The sequence below is a fragment of the Notolepis coatsorum genome, assembly GCF_963971535.1.
Source record: "Notolepis coatsorum genome assembly, chromosome: 9".
Lineage (NCBI taxonomy): Eukaryota > Metazoa > Chordata > Actinopteri > Aulopiformes > Paralepididae > Notolepis > Notolepis coatsorum.
In genome coordinates this window covers 129,241,968-129,259,363 of record NC_140173.1, presented here as the reverse complement: position 1 = coordinate 129,259,363, position 17,396 = coordinate 129,241,968, and the positions used below count along the sequence as shown (strand labels likewise).

The window sequence follows — 17,396 nt, the reverse complement described above, 5'->3', positions numbered from 1 at the left end:
GAGTGATTTGCACTCTGAGCAATCTAAAAAAAAAACGTTTGGAAATACTTCGATTTTGATCAACTTGTGGAACCTTGAGACAAAGTTGTATGCAAGCTATGTAAACTACAGAATCAAGAATCAAGAGGTTTATTTGTCACATACATACCAGGGCATACAGTGAAATGCGGGTGGTCATGCCCGCATTGATTGTGCAAATACAATAATAAAATAGAATAAAATAAAATAGGCATAGAAAGAGCTGGCCTATCGCCAGTGTTTTGGGAGTTCTAGCATCAAGAATGTAAGTAGCCTACTTTTCCATTTTTTTTTGGCACTTTATTGTAAATCATCCCTCAGGGTAAAACTTATAGATATTTAATAATGAATAGAGACAGAATCATCATGCCGGTCCCCGAAGGTTTGATTACTATTTCCTGTTTTATGTGAAGGAAGAGATATTGTTCCATGTTTATGACATCTTGCTCTGAGGCGCGTTGCTGTGTATGTTCAATATACGGTAAACTTTCATTAATTTGATCCTGCTCCGAGAGACAGCCCATTCTCAATCTAGCACCAAATCCTCCTGACGCACAGAGAGAGAGAGAGAGAGAGAGAGAGAGAGAGAGAGAGAGAGAGAGAGAGAGAGAGAGAGAGAGAGAGAGAGAGAGAGAGAGAGAGAGAGAGAGAGAGAGAGAGAGAGAGAGAGAGAGAGATAATACATTATTCTATATGTATGCTGGTGTAGGTACAGTGGTACAGTATGTTGATCTTAAAGGTCATTTATTTTGTTTGCATAATGTGCAATAATAGTTGTTTGAATGGTTTCAAACCTATGTTTTTTTTTAATGGTCAAATGTCATTTTTGGCCAATTCTGACCTACTAACTATTGACATTCTCTTCTATTAATTCCTCCTAGCAAACTGCTGTTGCACATTGGCTCATGTTTGAGGTCTGATTTATTATATATTTGAGCTATAGAATACAACCTCTGAATTTAAATTTGATTCACTGTATGCTCAGGCTATATAATATGGCTCATCTATGTATGTATTAGTTATGGTACTGGCCTCAGGCTAGAGGTGGGTGTGAACTTGAAACATATCCTGTGTGATTGTTGTGTGTGCGTGTGTGAGAGAGAGAGAGAGAGAGAGAGAGAGAGAGAGAGAGAGAGAGAGAGAGAGAGAGAGAGAGAGAGAGAGAGAGAGAGAGAGAGAGAGAGAGAGAGAGAGAGCGTTTGTGTACTGCAACAGTAAAAGAAAGTTTCTCACCTCCATATCTTCTTTCACCTGCTCCTGCTGGTCACGAAGCTCCCCAAAGGCATCGATTATCAAGCCTGCAAGGAACAGGTTCATGAGAATGTGTGTGTGTGTGTGTGTGTGTGTGTGTGTGTGTGTGTGTGTGTATGTGTGTGTAATGTGTGTGTGTGTGTGTGTGTGTGTGTGTGTGTGTGTGTGTGTGTGTGTGTGTGTGTGTGTGTGTGTGTGTGTGTGTGTGTGTGTGTGTGTGTGTGTGTGTGTGTGTGTGTGTGTGTGTGTGTGTGTGTGTGTGTATTCACATGCAGGCATATGTTTGCGGTGCATTGATGCATTGTGTACTGTATGTGTGTTTGAAGGACAGGTGACAGCATAACTTAGCTACTTGGTGGCATAAACAGATACAGTACCTTTGATTTCTCCCATTCCCCATGAAATATTCATCAAGCTCATTGAGGTTGAGGCCACAGAGATTGTGTGTGTGTCTGTGTGTGTGTGCGTTCTGTGTATAAGTATATCTTGTGTGTAGTGTTTGAGTGACTGCTCCCGTGCATCTAGCTCCGCTCCCACTCACCCTGTATGATGGCCAGGAGGATGACGATGACGAAGAAGAAGAAGGTGATGTCGAAGGCGATGCGCCCCACCTCAAACTCATCCCCCGCAGGGTCATCAATCTCGTCGCCGATGCCTCCGCCCGCACGCACCCCGACATACATGTGAAACATGTAGCACTGCAGCCCGGGAGACAAAGAGTTAAAAACCAGGGGATGTGCCCTTACCAAAGTCAGTTCACTCTGCCACCATCTTGATAATGTCGACTAACGAGACCCGACCCCTATCCCTTTGAATGAGGAGTCATCTGTATCTAAGAATCGGTCATGCATATCATTGTATTTGAACGTCACTGGAAAATTACTGACACATCAGAATGGCCAATTATGTGAAAAAAAATAAGAAGATTCCACTTAGACCAGCTTCTATGAGTCCTTGGTTACCATGGCAACCACTCACTGCTTTTGGAAAATATTGAGATTCATTTAAAACATCTTTGAAAAACATTCATCTCAAAATGCAGTGAATTATCATTTGACTCAATATAAACTCACATCACAGCGCTCTCCTCATTATATAGACCGTCTCTGCTGACACTAGCTTTTCACCGATTAACCCATTCCCTCTTGGCCACTCGACAAAAACGTCTGAGATAGACATTTTAAATGTTCTCCCTTAGAGAGATCTACGATGCTCCTATGTGCCTGAAATGCAGAATATGAAGTTGCTTTGATTTGATTGCTGGCATGTTTCACAATGGATCCTGGTATCAGGCTTTTAGTATTGGGGGAAATTCTCTGACATATCATGGTATATCTATCAGTGCATAGCTCGTGGGAACTCACTACAGTATAGTATATCCTCCACTGACCTCTGTTTCAATCAATAGTTCTCATACAGTCTATCTCCTCTGCTCAGTTTTGATAAGGGGTGGATGTGAGGAGAGAGGAGGAGGAGAGTCCAGGGCTGATTCCCAATGTCCATACTATGGATTTGCGTGAGCCATTATGTACTTGAGTGATGCATTTCCTTGGCTTGAAAAGGTCACTTTCACACACCAAGCTCAGGAGTACAAATGGGTGCCAAGGCTCTTCAACTTCAACTTCAACTTCAAATTACTTTATTTTCCTTTCGGAACTTCATTTGTGCAGTGGTTGAAAGACAAATATTTACATGCTTTTGAGAAAGGTCAGTGATGAAGGGTTGGATTTGCAATGCAGTGATGGTGAAACAACCAAAGCTCTGGTATAAGCGAATGTTTGTTACTGCTGTACTACACCCAGAGAAGATAGGTTGACACGTACAGTAGTATATTCTGGGTTACCTGTTTATTTATTTATTTTGTTCTGTTGTTGGTTTTTGTGTGTGTCCCCCACGCCCCCTCCCCTTCCCCAAGCATAGCTGTCTCTTAATGATACGGTACAGACATGATGCTGATTGAGAAAGTGATGTAAAGTATGTAAAGTATTTCTGCATATCTGTACGGTTTTGATTTAGATTTTGTGCTGAATAAAAAAATATATATGATCAGAAAGACAAACATACTGTACAGTCACAATACATAGACACTCACCACTATATATATAAAAAAAATAGTTAAAACTACAATAAAAAGACCACTATATAAAAAACACCAACTACATTAAAACTACAGTACTTAAAGCAGGATATTAGCTCTGAGTAACATTTGGATCAGCCCTGATCTTTTCAATCAAGATAATCCATATCAGCTGGGCAGCATCGTGGCCCCTGTCACATAATACGCACATAATTTGCTCCCGTCTCTCCACAGGTTACTTAACAGGTTCAGCGCCAGAGGTCGCTGTGGGCGTATGGCCGTGTGTGCCAGCGCTTTGTTCAATAGGGATATATGCAGGTGTTTGCAGTGCTAAAACTATATTATAGCTGTGGATCTAATAATATAGTCGATTGTCATTGAGTTTCTTCCGGTCAAGATGCAAGAAACAGATAATTTTTTCATCCATACATTTCCGTTTTTTATACCATGGTGAATATGAGTATAGTTTTATCGTCAATGCATCCGTTATAACCGCTTGCCCTGCCCGAGTAGTTAGACCCTGCCCGCATGCCGCAGCTTGGCCCAGACACCAAGCCACATTGTTTCAAATGGAGTGCAATAGCGGCCGCAAGGCGTTAGGTGGCGGTATTGGACGTTTGCGATCTCAGACCCATTCCCAATGATAACATCAGGCTGGATGGATGAATTATGAAGGGAAATATCTAATAAAAGAAATAACGATGAAAACCCAACTTTTCTCGGGTTTGGTGCCCAACGTTCGGCGAGTTAACCCGACTTATGTCGGGTCTGGCGTCCAATGTGTTAAGGTGAGACAGTAATATCTGATAGTTCTGAAGTTCATAGTGATATCTATTCAAATATTAGTTTTGCCTATTAGGGGGAATAGGCAAAACTAATATTTGAATAGATATCACTATGAAACATTCCCAGTTTGTTATGTACATATAAACTAAGAAAAAATATATTGCAAGTTTTCTGAATTGTATGTTTATATATGCAAATGAGGCACTTCCTCATTAAATATGCGCACATTTTCATATATGGCCAAGACACAAATCACCAACATGGATAATGCCAGATTCAAAAACTTGGTTTAATTGTGTTGATACATTCAAAACGAAACTTTTTCCAGAAGGGATTGTGGCTATGTCCTCTTATCAGCCCATACATCAGGAAATACTGTCTACTGTCATAAAAAAATCGGTTTTCGCCTAGTTTTGGTATAAAATGTACTATAAACCCGGCTATGAATGATATATCAACAAACCCTTCTCTTTTTTTTATCCACTTTTTCTCCTCCTGTTTTTCTGTGTTTTTTCTCCCTTCCCAATTTAGTCGTTATGCCAATTCCCCCCTCCCCTTCCTGGTCGTTGCTCGCATGTGCCCCCCACTGGTCGGTCTAGGGAGCCCTGAAGTCTATCCGATGCTTCCTCCGAGACACAGGAGACAGCCAGCAGCATCTTTTCACCTGCCAGCGCGGACTCTCATTGGTGAGGTGTAACATGTGGGAGGTCACACTACCCTCACCATCTCCCTCCCTCGCTGTGCAGGCGCCCTGACCGACCTGTAGGAGTCGCTGTTTACAACTACCAGAATACCACCCCACCGGCTTCCCTCCCGCTGAGCCAGTATGACGGATTCGATACCAGTGTCTCTCGCGTTGGTGACGAGTGCTTAGTCGGCTGTGCCACCCAGCCGCTGGATCAACAAACCCTTCCTTAATTAGAAGCAGCATATGGATGGAAAGAAATGTGGAAAGTTTGGTGTGTGTAGTTACTAGGGAAATGGAGTTCCATGTCTTTGTGTGTAAGTAAAATTCATAAAAACTCATTTTTGAGAAAACGTCCTCAAAGTTCTGTATTGTAATTGTGATATATGGACACAATCAGACAAAATGAAGTAAAATAATCAACTAAGGGCGGGATCCACAAAGGGTTTTTCCGACGCAAAGCCGGTGCATATCACTCTGAAACTCTGTTTGGTATCCACAGAGGACGCGCAACGGGTGGCAAGTGCGTTCCGTCAGCATTGCGTCTGGTACAATTGGCATGTATTTAAATGAGGTAATATGGGCTTCAAATATGCAAATTAGCCTCGTTGAAATATGCTCCATATCCCCAAAGGGCTGCGCCAATTGCACAGTGCACTTAATGCTACGCACCTACCGTATTCACAGACATGGTGGTAAATAATCGCAAATCCCTAATTGCTATAAAGAGGCCTCATGCCAGTGTCACTGCCAGCCTCACAGGTGATCATGGCAGCAGTAATTGTTGCCAGACACAGGCATCGTAAAGCCAGGCGTGACCGTGAAAGAATATTTTGAAGGAGAATATCACTCTGGATGAAATCAAGGCTGATATTGAGCCAGCCACCCAGAGATCCCATGCAATCGTATTTATTATTTAAATATTGTTATTTAATGTTGGCGGCTTTCCCAATGTTGTCTGCGTTATTGATTGATTGATTTAGATTTTGCATCATGATGCAACTTTTATTTGCTACTTGTTTTATTATGTATTCATTATATAAAGCACTTTGAACTGCAATATAAGGTGCTATATAAATACATGTATTATAGTTGTAACTGAGGGGTACAATTCCCTGACTGTATTACTAGATATGATACTTACTACCACTACCTTTGTACTTAATATTCGGCCACCCAGTACACGGCATAAATATATTATGATGAACACTGTCACGTAGATGAAACGGATCCAACACAAATGTACGAATTAGAAATAGGTCTTTATTTCTACACAGCGATGGTGTGTAGAGCAAGCACTTAATCAAATCAATCACATTTATGAATGGGAATTAGTATGCACTTTTATGGCAAGAGTATTCGTCGGTATATCAATAGAGAATGTCCAATCTCTGAAGGCGCAGGTGGTACATATACGACCTGGAATAGTTTAAGGAATAAGAGCAATGATACTTTAATGATTATAGACTGGATACACTAGGGGGGGTTAATCCGGTCGCTTGTAAGCCGACAGGAGTAGGAAGGGGGGGGGGGGGTAGAATCCGGCTGCCTCATCCGGCCAAGGGTATCCCAGGTGAACCCACTGTAGTGCCGTTCAATGCGCCGGCGATCCTTGGACCACAGATGAAAGCAGGTGGACTCTTTGTGGGCCGGCGTCCTCCGGTCCACGGAGGAGAGACGTGAAGCGACCTCGTCTTGCAGAGCGTCTCCTCACCTTGCGTCCTCTCCAGGGGGGGGGGGTTCCAACACACGGCAGTGTCGGGGGTCTTTATCCATGGAATAATCAACGTATACAAAGCATAATCCGTGCCTGGGAAGGCGGGCTGTCGTCGGTAGAATAATCCGGTATACAGGTCCACTCGCTCGTCGGCTCTGGGGCTCCTCGGGTGCAGCTTCACGTGGGGTCAACCACCCTGGATAAGCAGCCAGTTCTCTGCCCGAAACGATGGGGTACTGACTACGGTAGTATTCTCACCGTACGAAGCACTATATATTAACAGACTATTATTAGCTTAATAGACTACGTCCAACTCGACGATATAGTGCCAAATATGACTATTCAAATATTAATATACACGATGTCTCAATACCGATGGTAGGCGAACTTGGCCTTACTCCCACACGTGGCGTCGCGGGGAGGCTTTACGTCTGTGACTCTATTGGAGGGTAAGAAACTGGACTGAAAAGGAAGTCCTACTTTAGTAGCGCAGTATATATACGCACTATGAACAAATAGTCCCATTAGTGGTGCGGTAGCCAGATTCCTACGCGGAACTAGGACTTGTTCGTACATGTTGAGCGGTACGTTTGAACTGGGTCTGGGAGGTATGGCAGCCTGGCACCAAGGTCTCGACCAATAGTAGAATGGAGACTATTATGGGATGTTCAGTAGGCTAGAATGGATATTCAATGCATATTGTACAAGGAATATACAAGGGATATCAGGAAATATTAGAGAATATACAAATACAATTAAATATATATATATAAATAAATATATATATTCGGTTTAATCTGGCCCTTCACAACAGCCACCCCCTGATTGGTCCCAGACCTAATCAGTTAAGCAGAGACAGATTAATCGCGTTGTCTATTTACACATAAGGGTTTGCTGTAGGGGTCAGTCAACTTCACAAAGTCATAGGGTTATAGGGTCATGGTCATCATCGATTGTGTCTGGGAGTCGGGGCAGTTCTATGAGCCTCGCCACGGGACGGGTGTAAGTGCGACCCTGGACAAGCACTTCAGCTGCTCGGACCTTGCCGTCGGCACCGGTGATCACTTTGCTTACGCGGCCGGCCGGCCACATAGCTCTGGGTAGTGATTGATCAATAATCATGACGACTGTTCCTTCTGTCAAATTGTCTCTCTCCTTTACCCACTTCTGGCGGGTCTGTAGAGACGGTAGGTAGTGCAGTAGGAAACTGCTCCAAAACTTGTCGGCTAATACTTGGCTGTACCTCCACATTCGTCGGCCGTTCGCTTCTTCAGGCCGGTACATTGTCTGGGGTAACGCGGGATCTAGCCGCCCCATCAGGAGTGTGTTGGGGTCTGCGGAGATAACAGTGCTCAATCCACAGAACACAGGCTTCTTATTCTCAGCCTCCTCCTGACTGGCTTCCCTCGGGATAGGCGTGGGCCACTCTCCTTCCGGGAGCTTTAGGAATGCTGGGTCGTCACTGTAGACATTGCGACGGGTGAGGTCATCTAGGGGCATTCCCCGGGTGATGACGTCAGCTGGGTTCTGTTTTGTATCAACGTAGCGCCACTCTGTTTCTCCGGTTAACTCTTCGGTTAAGTCTTGAATCTCGGTGACTCTGACTCCCACGAAGACTTTGTACTTGCATGAGTCCGATTGGATCCAGGCGAGTACTGTCGTGGAATCTGACCACAGGATTGTTCTAGACACCGGTATGGTGAGCTCACGTTGGATGAGCGTGGCTAGGTGCGCTCCGGCTAGGGCTGTGCAGAGCTCTAGACGTGGGATAGATTGTTGCTTGCGTGGGGCTATTCTCGAGCGGGCGAGGACAAATGCTGTGTAGATCTCTCCCCCCCTTTCTTGGGCCCGCAAGTAGGCTACTGATCCGTATGCGACCTCTAAGGCGTCACTGAAGACGTGTAAGTCCATTTTACATGTCTCTGGCCTCACCGTGGGTGGGAAGTAGCTTCGGCGCATATTAACGCCTGGGAGTGAGTGGAGCTCCATCTCCCACTCTCTCCAGGTGGATGCAAGGTGTGCGGGAATGGGGTCGTCCCAGCCCTGGTCCTTGTCCCACAATGCTCGTACAATCATTTTTGCCCTGGTGGTGTACGGTAGAATACATCCTAGCGGGTCATATTGTCGGGCGAGTGTTGTGTACACACTCCGTCTGGTGGTCGGCGCCGCCGCCGGCCTTCCCTGCTCCGTAGTCAGGGGCTTGTGTCTGTAGTGAAGCGAATCTGTTTTGAATCGCCACACCAATCCCAGGGTCATCTCCTGGGCTTCTCCCGGGATTTTAGCCATCCAGGTCTCGCTGCTGGCTGCCTTGTCCTCGGAGGAGAGGCTGCGCAGTACTTGCGGATCGCTGCTGGCCCACTGCCTGAGATCAAAGCCGCCTTTGATCAATGATGCGCGGAGTTTAATCAGGAGAGCCTCGGCTTCTTCCTGGGTTGAAAGGCTTTGTAGACAGTTGTCTACGTAGAAGCTGTTCTTTACGCTGTGTCGGACCTCTTCGTCCGCTGCTGGGTCCTCTGCTACATGTTTCTGTAGTGCAAATGTAGCACAGCAGGGGCTGCACGTCGTTCCGAAGGGGAGGACTTCCCATTGGTAGATGGCTGGGTGCTCATCTCCTGGCTTCTCTCTCCATAGGAACCGTAACAGGGGCTTGTCCTCCTCTACTAATCTCACCTGCAGGAACATTCCTTTAATGTCCCCGCTGATGGCCACCTTTTCCTGGCGGAAGCGGAGTAGAACGCCGAGTAGGGAGGGGCCGAGTGTGGGACCGGGCAGTAACTCTTTATTCAGATTTTGGGATCCGATCTGGTAGCTGCAGTTAAATACTATGCGGTCTTTACCGTTGTGATGGACCTTGTGGTGAGGCACGTACCACGATTCAGTGGTCTGGTCAGCCTCTTTAATGTCCATCTTTGTGACGTGTCCCGCTGTGATGAGCTTCTCAATCTCAGCGCGGTATACACTCTCTTGGGCGGGGTTCTTGGCTAAGCGCCGCTCCGTGTTCAGCAGGTACCGTTCTGTGGCTTCTGTCTTGGCGTGGAAAGTAGGCATTCCTTCTCGCCGCAGGAGTGGCGTGGCGTATCTCAACACGCCGTTGACCGGGACTCTCTTGGTCCCTGTCTCGAGGAGGTGAATGGCGTAAATGTCATCTTTAGAGCGAATGTCTTTCTTTCCGTTCTTAAAGGGCATTTGTTCCAAGGTCCATAGCCGCTCTACGTGTTGCAGGAGTACGGTTTCTCCCTCTGTGACTCGGGAGTGGAGACATCTAGTGGCTGTATTTCGGTTGAGAGATTTGGCGAGCGGGCCTTGGAGAGTCCATCCCAAACGGGTCTCGACTGCTGCAGGACAGCCTCGGGGTCCGGTATGAACCCGGTCTATCGGGACAATGATGTCTGCATGGTCGGAGCCTATCAACAGGGTCGGCATAGCATTGTCTATGAGCGGGATCGGTAACTTGCGCAGATGTGCATATTTCTCCATCAGCTTGGCGACGGGGTATGTGTACCGCGACAGTCCTATTTCTTGGCTGGTGAAAGCGTCTGTAATCTGGTACCGTCGCTCAGGCTGGCCGCTTGCTGCGATAGAGAATGAGACATTCTCGCCCTTTATCGTCTTCAAATCTCGTCTTATTGTCCGAATTGTCATTTGGGTTTCGCTTCCCCGCAGCCCTAGCTGGGCCGCAGCGGAGGCGAGCAGAAGGGTCTTCTCTGACCCGTCATCGAGGACGGCGTAAGTGTCCAGGACTTTATTCTGGTAGCTTAGTGTCACACGCACTACTTTTAGGAGTACTCGGGCTCCACTGCTGCTGGCGGGATCGATGTACATGACGCTCGCTTTGCTGCTGGATGGTGCGGGTGAAGGGCGCCGTCTGTTACTGTCGTGAAGTATGTCCAGATGGGCTCCATCGCACTTGGTGCACCTTTTCTTTAAGCGGCATTCGGCTGCCATGTGTGGGCGCGCACAGCGAAAACAGCGCTTGTTGGACTTTATCCATTGACTTGCTTCCTCCGCGTTCAGCTTGGGGAAGGAGTCACATTGCGCTAGCCAGTGTTCTTTCTCACAGTAGGGGCACACTATCTTCCACTTCTCCGTTCTGGAGGGGGTACTGTGGCTCCTGCTGCTCGGTACTGACTCCGATTGGTGCATCACAGTCACCGATCTTCTTCCATCATTTAGTCGTCTGGTTCCTTCTCTGGAGCCAGGGGTGCTCCGTCCGAATGTATCTAGCCGTAGGCTGCTGACTTCTCTCGCCAGGAAGTCTGCTAGATCGAGGAGGTTCGGTTCGGGGCCATTCGGGTCTCGTTGGTCTCTCTGCCGCCTAAAACGCTCCTGTCGAGCGGGCGGCAGCTTCTCCAAGATCCTTTCCACATTTGAGTTGGCGTAAAGTTCATGCCTCCCCTTCTCTCTCTGCGCTCCCAACATCCCTACCAGGGACTGCACTCTGATGGACAGGTCGTCCAGTGCTCGATTGTCTATTGCTGGGGGTAAGCGGTCGATGTGTCGGATCTCCTGGATCACGTAATCCCATATGCGCCCATACCTCTGGTCCAATGCTAATGCTTTAAGTGCTTCAGTAGGATGGCGTATTTATGGCGTTCATCCAATACATCCACCAACATGGTCTCCAGACACATGCGGAGTTCTGTATACTGGGCCCGGTTCTCTTGGGTGAAGTCGGGTACCATAGGCGTGCCAATGTATGACGCTGACTGTGGATACATCGGCGAGCGTTGGGGGAGAGGCCTCCTAGGCGAGTCTCCTCCCGCTCCTTGGTATGGGCTGGTACCGGCAGTGTACCATGGCCCGCTTGTCCAGGTGCTGTTCCTCGGTGCGGGTCGTGCGTCGTGCTCACCCGTGTATAGAGTCGGGGGTCTGTAGCGCAGCTCCGCAGGAGTATAGCCTGGGCTGTACCGGACCTCCTGGTCCGGTAGAGTACTGTGCTGTCGTCGGGCGTGGTTCTCCTCCTCTTCCTCTTCGTCTTCAGTTAGGTCATCCAGTGCTTGTAGTCTCTGGTTTAGCCTCTCCACAGGATATGCTGCTCCTTCCCGGTTGCTAGGTCTCCCTTGGACCGGTGGGGGGAGGTGGTCTGTGGGGGGTATAGACCTCGTCTGTTGGTCAAGTTCAGGGTTGTTTACTCGGCTAGGGGATGCCGCCCTGGAGGTGTGTCTAGACGAGTTCCTGGAGCCTCTGGCGGAGGGAGAGGGTGTTGTCCGTCTGATCAGCTGTTCTATTAGTTGCGCTTGCTGTCTGTCGCGCTCTGCGTCCCGTAGAGCACCAGCAGCTGCTCGCTGGCTGTCTGCTCGGTCTCGGTCCACATTCTCTTCCCTCTGAATGCGTCTTATTTCTAGACGTATATGCTCTTCTTCGCTCCGCTGCTGGATCTGCAGTCGGTCGCGTTCAGCAGCGGCGTTCAGGCTGATGAGGAAGGCCTGCTGTAGGGTCCTCTCTGCCTCGCTGGGAGAAGGCGGTTGTATAGGGGAGCCTTCCCTCGGGGTACTCCTTGCGGAGCCTTGGAGCTCTATCTCCACGGTGCTCTCCCCGTCTTCTTCCGTGCCGAGTTCTCTCTCGGTAGCGTTGTATTCCTCCCGGGACTCATCGGGGACTACTTCTTCAGTACTGGCGGGGTGTGAAGTCACGTCTGGTTCCCACTGGTCCCCACCGTGAATTTGGTCAGTTACATTAGAGCCCGTAGGGGCCTCTATGGTCGGGGTAGTCTGGGCGTTGGGGTTAGACATACTTTTACTTTCTAGTTTTACCGCGTTTACTGTTAGTAGAAGACTAGGTTGTTGACTGACAGCGTAAGCCTCTAAGTACTGAGGGAGCCGTCGTTCGCGCTGCGGGCGTTGGTTAGGAGGATCGTTTCGTGGAGTGTTCATCATAGGCCATTTCAATATTAATAACACTATATTAATATTACACTAATTACCATCCGGCTCGAAGGACCAATTAATATACACGATGTCTCAATACCGATGGTAGGCGAACTTGGCCTTACTCCCACACGTGGCGTCGCGGGGAGGCTTTACGTCTGTGACTCTATTGGAGGGTAAGAAACTGGACTGAAAAGGAAGTCCTACTTTAGTAGCGCAGTATATATACGCACTATGAACAAATAGTCCCATTAGTGGTGCGGTAGCCAGATTCCTACGCGGAACTAGGACTTGTTCGTACATGTTGAGCGGTACGTTTGAACTGGGTCTGGGAGGTATGGCAGCCTGGCACCAAGGTCTCGACCAATAGTAGAATGGAGACTATTATGGGATGTTCAGTAGGCTAGAATGGATATTCAATGCATATTGTACAAGGAATATACAAGGGATATCAGGGAATATTAGAGAATATACAAATACAATTAAATATATATATATAAATAAATATATATATTCGGTTTAATCTGGCCCTTCACAACAATAGTGCTGTCAATCGATTAAAATATTTAATCGCGATTAATCGCAGGATTGTCCATAGTTAACTCGCGATTAATCGCAAATTAATTGCATTTTATTTTCATTTTGTTTATCTACCTTAAACTGATCTTTTTCAAGTTTTAATACTACATGAGAGTCAACAAATGCTTTCTTTATGCAGCCATTTAACACAAAAGGATGACCCTCATGCATTGCAAATTTGCATCAAATTCAAAACAGAGTGATGCACAAAATAACTTAAAAGAAATAATAATAATAATTTAAAACAATGAATAAAGTGTGCATGAAATAATAGGGGGAAAAAAACGTTAGGAACTTGTTACATTCACCCACACAAGGGCTGAGTAATCACACCCCCCCCCCCCTCTCTCTCTCACACACACACACACACTCTCCCAGCTCTCTTTCTCTCTTGCCCCTTCCTCATCTCTCTCACCCCCCTCTCTCTCTATATATATCTCACACACACACACACACACTTCAGAAACAAACATAGTATCAACGAGAGCATCAATAATACATAGCTGGTTGCTAGGGTGTTTCTAGGTGGTTGCTAGGGTGTTATAGCTGGTTGCTAGGGTGTTTCTAGGTGGTTGCTAGGGTGTTATAGGTGGTTGGTAGGGTGTTTCGAGCTGGTTGCTAGGGTGTTTCTAAGCGGTCGCTAGGGTGTTATAGGTGGTTCCTAGGGTGTTATAGCTGGTTGCTAGGGTGTTTCTAAGTGGTTGCTAGGGTGTTTTAGGTGGTTGCTAGGGTGTTATAGCTGGTTGCTAGGGTGTTTCTAGGTGGTTGCTAGGTTGTTATAGGTTGTTGCTAGGGTGTTTCTAGGTGGTTGCTAGGGTGTTACTAGGTGGTTGCTAGGGTGTTATAGGTGGTTGCTAGGGTGTTTCTAGGTGGTTGCTAGGGTGTTATAGCTGGTTGCTAGGCTGTTTCTAGGCGGTTGCTATGGTGTTATAGCTGGTTGCAAGGGTGTTTCTAGGTGGTTGCTAGGGTGTTATATGTGGTTGCTAGGGTGTTTCTAGGCGGTTGCTAGGGTGTTATAGGTGGTTGCTAGGGTGTTTCTAGGTGGTTGCTAGGGTGTTCTAGGTGGTTGCTAGGGTGTTTCTAGGTGGTTGCTACAGTGTTATAGGTGGTTGCTAGGGTGCTTCTAGGTGGTTGCTAGGGTGTTATAGGTGGTTGCTAGGGTGTTTCTAGGTTGTTGCTAGGGTGTTATAGCTGGTTGCTAGGGTGTATCTAGGTGGTTGCTAGGGTGTTATAGGTGGTTTCTAGGGTGTCTAATGTAAGTGGTATAGTCATGGCTAACATCCACCAATGAATGTCAAAGTCAGTACTGAGTTGATTGACACCTCCCTTAAGTGTCATGCACATGCACATGCAGGTGTCAATCAACTCAGTACACCTGTAAACCTTAATTGATTCAAATCCTGTGGTCAACATAGACCAATGAAAGAGGATATCCCTACTGAGTATAATGGCACAACCCGCAAGTCTCTATGACAAATGGTTCAACAGATACACAAAGGGGGAGGAGCCGAACCATGGGGGCGTGGTCAACATAGACCAATGAAAGAGGACATCCCTACTGAGTACAATGGCACAACCCGCAAGTCTCTACGACAAACGGTTCAAAAGATACAAAAAGGGGGCGTGGCCTAAGTATCAAGGGTGAATCCCCTGAAGGGGGAGGAGCCGAATCACGGGGGCATGGTCAACATAGACCAATGAAAGAGGATATCCCTACTGAGTACAATAGCACAACCCGCAAGTCTCTATGACAAACAGTTCAAAAGATACAAAAAGGGGGCATGGCCTAAGCATCAAGGGTTAATCCCCTGAAGGGGGAGGAGCCGAACCATGGGGGCGTGGTCAACATAGACCAATGAAAGAGGATATCCCTACTGCGTGAATACTTTCCCCAAGGCGGTTGTCCTTCCGCGTTCGGTTTGCGCAGCCTGATTGGCCACTGACGCTTCTCTCAGCGCCCAATCGCGTTGCGCCTAGCTTTCAGTTCCACAGCCCAAGTCCTCGCCCATTTTCTCGTATTGTTTTCATCTCTCTATATTATCGCGTTGCGCCTAGCTTTCAGTTCCACAGCCCAAGTCCTCGCCCATTTCCTCGTATTGTTTTCATCTCTCTATATTAACGTAGCCCATTTCCTCGTATTGTTTTCATCTCTCTATATTAACGTAACGCGCTATTCATATCAATCGACATCACATCAATATATAAATAACGTATTGTTTTCATCTCTCACATCAATAGTCCTCGCCCATTTCCTCGTATTGCTTTCATCTCTCTATATTAACGTAGCCCATTTCCTCGTATTGTTTTCATCTCTCTATATTAACGTAACGCGCTAATCGACATAACATCAATATATAAATAACGTATTGTTTTCATCTCTCACATCAATAGTGTTCGCCCATTTCCTCGTATTGTTTTCATCTCTCTATATTAACGTAACGCGCTATTCATATCAATCGACATCACATCAATATATAATATCAATATATATATATAGCAGTTTTAGTATATTGTGCACGGCGGTAGCGAGTTGAGTGATAGTGAGTTGAGTGATAGTTAGTTTTAGTATATTGAGCGAGTGTATTGAGCGAGTAGTTAGGCGATAGTAGGGCTAACGCGATTGGGCGCTGAGAGAAGCGGCAGTGGCCAATCATCATCAGGCCACGTAAACCGAACGCGGAAGGACAACCGCCTTGGGGAAAGTATTCACGCATCCCTACTGAGTACATTAGCACAACCCGCACGTCTCTACGACAAACAGTTCAAAAGATACAAAACGGGGGCGTGGCCTAATGATCAAGGGTCAATCCCCTGAAGGGGGAGGAGCCTAACCATGGGGGTGTGGTCAACATAGACCAATGAAAGAGGACATCCCTACTGAGTACAATAGCACAACCCACAAGTCTCGACGACAAACGGTTCAAAAGACACAAAAAGGGGGCGCGGCCTAAGGATCAAATCAAATCAAATCAAATCAAATCACATTTATTTGTAAGGCCCGACAACACACGTTAATGTCCCCATGGGCCGGACACGTCTTCTTTAAACAAGTCAAGAAGAAACATAACAATAAGTCAAGAACAAAACAAGAACACCATAAGATCCAACAAATTTAAAATAAATGCAAATAAATGAATGAATGCAAACAGTCCCAGACATACCCCACACAAAGGTATCCCTACTGAGTACAATAGCACAACCCGCAAGTCTCTACGACAAACGGTTCAAAAGATACAAAAAGGGGACACGGCCTAAGGATCAAGGGTTAATCGCCTGAGAGGTCATGGCTAGGTCATGGCAGTACTGAGTTGATTGACACCTCCCTCTGAGTCGCATGCACACCTGCTAGCCTTAATTGATTCAAAGCCTTAATTGATTCAAATCCTAACTGTAAATCTATCCCCAATGCATTTCAATGAGGCTGTGCTTCCTTCACTCTCACAATGATTAAAACAAAATGATAAGAGATGAAGCTTAGCATTTTTAATATGAGCACTTGAGGAACTTCATGAAGGGTTATGTGCGATATTGTGTAATTCCGTCGACAATGGCAAGGAATGGTGAAATCACAGATTTCAGCTAGAGTGGAGAGTCCATTAGTATGTATGTGGAGCATGACTGTCAAAGAAATGGCCATAAGTTAAGAAAGAAATGTCAATTCCTTTTATTTTTATTTTGTGAGTGAGGGCACAGTCGTGTCATCGTTTTGGTGAAGGTAAAACAAAGAAATGCAGTTTCTACACTCTAGTTATTTACATTACGCCATTCATTCCTATGGACCAAAATGTCCCGTTTAGAGTCGATTTGTAGCCAAACGGTGCGGTGAAACTTTCCAAAAAGTAATAGCAACTCGAGTTGGACCAAGCCGGTCGTTTTGATACATTACACTTGTGTGGGGTTTGAAAGCTCTGACAGGGGTTACTGGACAAAAATCGGCGGAATAAAGAAAGAAAGAAAGAAAAAATAAAGATACAATATAGATTACAATAGTGTGGGCAGGGACCTGGCTTTGCCAGGTCACCCACACTAACTAAAGATAATCGCATGGAAATAGACTGGATTAATATTCCATAAGTCTTGTGTGCGCCAGTATAGCCTACGTGTCTAATGAATGAACAGTAGGCTTATATTATTCTAATTACTTGTTTCATTAGGATTTAGTATATATATATATATATGCTCCGCCCTATACGTACAGTAAGTACAGTACACATATTAAGGTCGCCAGAGTCGGGCAGCGGACTGGTGGATTGTACTATGCAGCGCAGTATCTGCGATCTCCTAATAAAACAAGTAATTCGAATAATATAAGCCTACTGCGTTCATTCATTACGCACGTAGACTATACAGTACTGCAAGCGTGTGTGTGTGGGGGGGGGGGAGGTGTGCACGCTGCGGCAGGTGGTCACGAGTAGT

At 46.3% G+C, this 17,396-nt stretch overlaps 1 protein-coding gene across 1 annotated transcript in view; it reads right to left on the bottom strand.

Annotated features, from left to right (window-relative positions):
* ryr2b (ryanodine receptor 2b (cardiac)) overlaps nucleotides 1-17,396 on the bottom strand; it is a gene marked incomplete at both ends in the record, with an annotated part of 396,550 nt that overhangs the window by 7,534 nt on the left and 371,620 nt on the right. Inside the window, 2 exon segments of the mRNA XM_084321996.1 lie at nucleotides 1,252-1,316; nucleotides 1,811-1,967. Of these exon segments, the coding sequence (XP_084178122.1) occupies nucleotides 1,252-1,316; nucleotides 1,811-1,967 (222 nt within the window).